This window comes from Podarcis gaigeae, assembly GCF_964106915.1.
Source record: "Podarcis gaigeae genome assembly, chromosome: W".
In the NCBI taxonomy this organism is placed as follows: Eukaryota; Metazoa; Chordata; class Lepidosauria; order Squamata; family Lacertidae; genus Podarcis; species Podarcis gaigeae.
In genome coordinates this window covers 21,096,056-21,101,626 of record NC_139695.1, presented here as the reverse complement: position 1 = coordinate 21,101,626, position 5,571 = coordinate 21,096,056, and the positions used below count along the sequence as shown (strand labels likewise).

General features: G+C 50.5%; 1 protein-coding gene across 1 annotated transcript; it reads left to right on the top strand.

Annotated features, from left to right (window-relative positions):
* The first annotated feature begins 264 nt into the window (after window positions 1–264).
* On the top strand, window positions 265–5,187 carry LOC310836083 (uncharacterized protein). Its single transcript, XM_083721001.1, has 2 exons — window positions 265–1,084; window positions 4,463–5,187. Exons 1-2 carry the CDS (start codon window positions 400–402, stop codon window positions 5,035–5,037), a joined length of 1,260 nt encoding a protein of 419 aa, XP_083577127.1. The 5' UTR covers window positions 265–399; the 3' UTR covers window positions 5,038–5,187.
* Window positions 5,188–5,571: the final 384 nt, after the last annotated feature.

Here is a 5,571-nt window from a genome sequence, read left to right as displayed (position 1 = left end):
CATTTTCGGGGCTTCAATTGCTCACGCAGGCCATCTAGTGGTCGTTCTGAGCCACTGCAGCCTGTTTTATTATTGCTTATTTAGGCTCATAATTGCTGCCATCTGGTGGCCATTCTGAGCATTGCTGCCTCCCTGATTTAATTATAAAGAAATACTTCAGACTGTTAACTGCTGCCATTTTGTGGACATTCTGTGCATTGCAGGCTGTTATATATTAGTACAGGGAAGCTAAATTGCTGCCAGCTAGTGGCCAATAAAGGAAAAGGCACCTTCTGGTTAATTGGATGCTACTTAATTGAGTTGCTTACTGTTTTATTTTGGTTCATTTTAGATTGCCAGGTATCTGGGGTGCATTAACTTCTTTTCTCGTGTTGATATTTCTCTTTCTTAGTAGCCATCATGTCTCCAAAGAGAGTCCCAGCGCAGCCTGCCTTGACCGTTCTGCCAAAAAGGACCATTCGGGGACCTTCTCAGTCGCTTCGATCCCCCTCGACTGGTCAAGCCTCAGGGCGTCTGCAATCTTTGGTTTCGAGCCTGGCGGGTGATCCAGCTGCTTTGGCTCGCTTTGCTTCTGAAGTAGATGGCCTGATCCAACGCTGTAGCGCCGGGCCTAGCCAGCAACCAGCGGTGACCACTGCGGCTGCAGTTTCTTCACCTTCTGATTCCGCATCTAGCGATGAAAATGATCTGCCCATGTCTGGTGTTTTGTTTTCCGATTCTCAGTTTTCTCGGAATGCGGGCTCAGCCCCTGCATCTAGTCACACGCGGGAGGGCAGAACCCCTTCTCGGCGCACAACTGGGAGGGGGCGACGGGGAAAGGCCCCTTTTAGGCGTGAGGGGTCTTCTAGGCCAGGGTCAGCTTTGCAACCCTTACCTAGTACCTCCGTGGGTTCTGATCAGTCACTTGCCACCTCTTCTCAGTCTGTCCCAGGCGCTGCACTTCAGGGTCCAGCATCAGAGTCTTCTGAGGAGGACAGCCTACCTGTGCCAGCCAAGTCCTCTTCGGGCGGCACACACCGCCGCAAGAAGTCTTCCGGAAAGCGTGCAAAAAGAAGGCGGAGGCACACCTCCTCTTCATCGTCAGGTACATCTTCGCAGACTTCAGAGTCTGAGTCAGAGGCCTCCTCAGAATTTTATTGGGGTCTGGGCGAATCGGCCTCTGGTTTCCCCAAATGGATTTGGAAGCGGAGGGCCAACTCCCATCGAGCAAAATATGGGGCCACGCAGGAATACTTAAATGGGGTATTGTTACCTGATATTGAAAAGTCGACTAATTCGGCTAGGGATGTGATCCCAGGGTGTCACCTTTCAAAAAAGTTGAGAACTAGGATATTGAATGGTCGCTATGTCGACATGTTCAAACTGAGCCCTCCAGTAGACAGTTCGCAGGCACAAGAGAAGTCAGTTCTATCCTCTAAGAAACGGGCTGCTGATTCTAAAGTGGATAGAACCTTCGAGCGCTGGTTGGATTGTTTCCAGGTATTTGCCGGGATTGTTTCGGCATGTTATCCCAAGAGAGTGGTTCATTTATTTGTCTACCAGTCTATCGCACGTAAGGCGTTCGAAATGGCTGGTCAAAATGCTGCCTTTGATTATGATGAGAATTTCAGAAGAAGAGCAGCAAAAATTCCCACGGCCCGATGGGATCGGAGGGATTTGGATGTATGGACCACTTATGTGGCCCCTCAGTTTGAAAAGAAGACCCCTGAACCTCAAAAGCCAAAAACAGGAGGTTTTAAAAAGCGCTTGTATTGCTGGGATTACAGTAAAGGCTTTTGCCAGCGACAACCATGTAGGTTTCCTCATGTCTGTGAAAAATGTGGTGGCAACCACCCGGGCTCCACTTGCTTTGGCGGCCGCCGGCCCTTTCGTGGGGGAAAGGGGGGGTCACAAGCTGCAAAAGCGGCCCCCACTCAAGCAGCAGCTGGCGCTTCTAAGTGAGGCAGATATGTTTTTAGCTTATACGCCGGTACGGCTTCCAGAATTAGTTCATTGGTTGCAGTTTTACCCTAACCGTGAGGCAGCTGCTTATTTACAGGAGGGCTTTTCTTCTGGTTTTAGGATTCCGGTAGCTACGGTCCCCGTAGCACGGAATCCGGTTAATCAGCAGTCAGTTAGGGAAAGGCATGAAGTGGCACGTAAAAAGATTGAGAAAGAAATTGCCTTACGTCGTATGGCAGGTCCCTTCCTGGCTCTTCCTTTCGCTAATCTGCATCTCTCCCCCTTGGGAATTGTTCCGAAGAAAGCCCCCGGGGAATTTCGCCTTATTCATAACTTATCACACCCCAGGGGTTCGTCAGTAAATGACGCTATCCCCCCGGAGCTTTGTTCGGTAAAATACGCTACTCTTGATCATGCGATCAAGATGATCAGAAAATTTGGGACAGGTGCCCTGCTGGCGAAATGCGACATTGAGTCTGCTTTTCGTTTGTTGCCAATTAATCCTCAGGATTTCTGGCTTTTAGGTTTCCAGTTTGAAGGGGCATTTTATTTTGACAAAGCCATGCCCACGGGCTGCTCAATTTCATGCGCAGCTTTCGAGTGCTTTAGTACTTTTCTTGACTGGGCCTTGCGTTTTAAAACTGGCCTGGATGGGGTGACCCATTTTTTGGATGACTTTTTACTGGCCTCGGCGAGGGACACGGGTGACTGCCTGGCCCTGCTTCAGGCTTTCGCATCTCTTATGGAAGAGTTGGGTGTCCCATTGGCATCGGATAAAACCGAGGGACCTTCCACTCAATTGACTTATTTAGGTATCCAATTGGATACAGTTGCATCTACATCTCGCTTACCTGAGGACAAATTGGTTAATTTGCGAAGGATAATAGAGGAGTTGCTCCCATTACGTAAAGTGACATTGCGTCAGTTGCAGTCCTTATTAGGCCACCTTAATTTTGCATGCAGGGTGGTGGCTCCCTGTGCGCGCCTGGCCAGGCTTACGGCCGGCTTGCATGCCCCTCATCATCGGGTGCGGCTGTCACCTGGTGTAAAGGCGGATTTGCAGTTATGGCTTGAATTCTTGAATGAATTCAATGGGGTGTCATTATGGCAGGACACTTTGAACCTCCATAATGACTTCCAAGTGCATTCTGATGCAGCAGGCTCTCTGGGTTTTGGGCTATACTGGAAAGGTCGTTGGTGCGCATTGCCCTGGCCGCCATCGTGGCGAGGGGAGCCTATTACGCGGGACTTAACTTTTCTTGAGTTCTTTCCCATTGCAGTGGCAGTGCACCTGTGGGTCAAGGAATTCAAGGACCATCGAGTCTGTTTCTGGTCCGATAACCAGGCCGTTGTGAACGTGTTGGCAAAACAGTCGTCCCGTTCAGCCAGGGTATCGGCCCTTCTCAGGGCTTTTGTTTTGCATTGCCTGCACTTTAACATTGTGTTTTCAGCTCGATTCATCCCTGGCGTTTCTAATGAAATCGCTGATGCTCTGTCCCGTTTTCAGATGGAGCGGTTCAGGTCCCTTGCTCCAGAGGCGAATCTGCTGCCAGAAAATTTCCCGGATCATCTCTGGAACCTTGGCAGCAATTAGTCTTACAGGGAGTAGCCGCATCCATTTCACCTACCACTCTGCGCTCATATAATCAAGCTTGGACTGATTTTTTAAAATTTTGTCGTCACGTCTTTGTCTATTGAGATTGAGTCATCTCCTTCTACTTCACAGGTGCTGCAGTATTTGGCACACCTTTTCCAATTGGGTCGAGCGGCCAGGACGCTCAGGATCCAAGCAGCGGCCATCTCCTTTTTCTGTAAAGCCTTCTTTAATAAGGATCCTTGCGCCAAATTTGTTGTGCGCAGGGCTCTGGAAGGTTGGGGGAGGCTTGGAACTCGACCCCCTTTGGTAAGAAAGCCTATAACTTTTGATTTGCTTACCAGCATGCGCTCGAAGTTGAGGAGCGTCTGCTGGTCCAGATATGAAGCGCGGCTTTTTTCAGCTGCCTTTTCTTTGGCCTTTTTTGGTGCCCTGAGGGTAGGTGAGGTGGTATTGGAGGTCATCCGGGGCAGAGAGTCTAGGGGTTTGCTTTTGCAGGACGTATCTCTATCCCCTTCGGAGGTGGTCTTATCTATCCGGAATTCAAAGACAGACCAGTTAGGCAGGGGTGCTACTCTTAGGCTCCCCGCCACTGGGGGTAAAGGTCCTTGCCCAGTTAAGGATACCTCCAAATATTTGGACCTTAGGCCTCAGGGGGAGGGTCCCTTCTTTATTCACGAGAATGGTGCCCCATTGGCCAGGCATCAATTTGCCAAGGTGATGCGCAAAGTGATTGCAGCTTGCGGTTTGACGGCAGCAGATTACGCCCCTCATTCTTTCCGCATTGGTGCTGCCACTACGGCAGCTCATTGGGGGCTGTCTGTAGAAAGAATTAAGAACATGGGTCGTTGGAAGTCTAATGCGTTTCGTGGCTATGTGCATAGCCGTCGTTGATTTCTTGTACTTACATTAGCTTGTCTTTCTTAGGTGTGGCGGCTGTTCGCATTTGGATGGTGGGCCACAGCATTGTCCACTGGGCCAGCATCAGAGCGAGGGAGTCTGGACTTGGACCCAGTCTTGGCCTGCCTCATCACGTGCAGGTGTCCTGGCTGACCAGACGTGGAATGCTGTGGGCCGAATTGCTTCCCCTTGTTCGGAAGCACGTGAGGTTGGAAGGGCCCCCTTCAGCTATCGTGCTCCAGTTGGGGGGAAATGATCTGCCCACCACAGACTGTTGTTCTTTACGCTTTACAATTCAAAGGGACTTAGTTGAATTGGCAGAGTTTTTACCGGGTGTGAAAGTTTTTTGGTCCCAGTTGCTGCAGAGGCGCACCTGGCGTGGCAGTCGCTGTCCAGCTGCCACTGAAGGAGCCAGAAAGCGCGTTAATAAGGTGGCAATGAAAACAGTCATTGCTCATGGTGGTTCTGTGATTGCACACCCCAATATCACCTTCAAGGAGGCCGTCCTTTTCAGGGACGATGGTGTGCATCTTTCCCCGTTGGGAAATGACACAAGGTTAAATTCTGTTGTGTTGGGTTTGAAGGTGGGGTTGCAGCTGTGAGTGGTTGGCGGCGAGCTTGAGTGCTCGGTGGCGGTTAGGCATTGGTTTATGGTTTGGTTGGTTGAGGGGCATGGATTGGCTGTGCCTGCCCCTCTAATGCTGCTGCTGCAAGGGATTCCGTTAAAGGAATTGGGGGCTAACTATTGCTTGTCCACTCTGTCAAGGGGGCTCGGGCCATAGCAATGAGCTCCTGGTTGCATTTGGGGTGAGGGCAGGTTCCCTGCTCCGCGTAACCCCCAAGTGTATTCCCCCATTCTGACTTTCACATCGTGCGGAATGTCAGTCTGTCCCCCATGGTGGGGGCAGATAGTCGCAACCAATGCCTGGTTGCATTTGGGGTGAGGGCAGGTTCCCTGCTCCGCGTAACCCCCATTCTGACTTTCGCATCGTGCGGAATGTCAGTCTGTCCCCCATGGTGGGGGCAGATAGTCGCAACCAATGCCTAAGCAACCACTCACAAATTTGTATTTTAATAAAGTTGTGGCCAAAATTATGCCAAAAACCTTAAACAAAAATTCTGTGTGATGTGTGAGT

Coding starts and splice junctions, on each gene's coding strand:
- LOC310836083 (XM_083721001.1), top strand. CDS start 400: ATGTCTCCAAAGAGAGTCCCAGCGCAGCCTGCCTTGACCGTTCTGCCA. Junction 1,085..4,462: donor CACCTCCTCTTCATCGTCAG/GTACATCTTCGC, acceptor TGTCTTTCTTAG/GTGTGGCGGCTGTTCGCATT.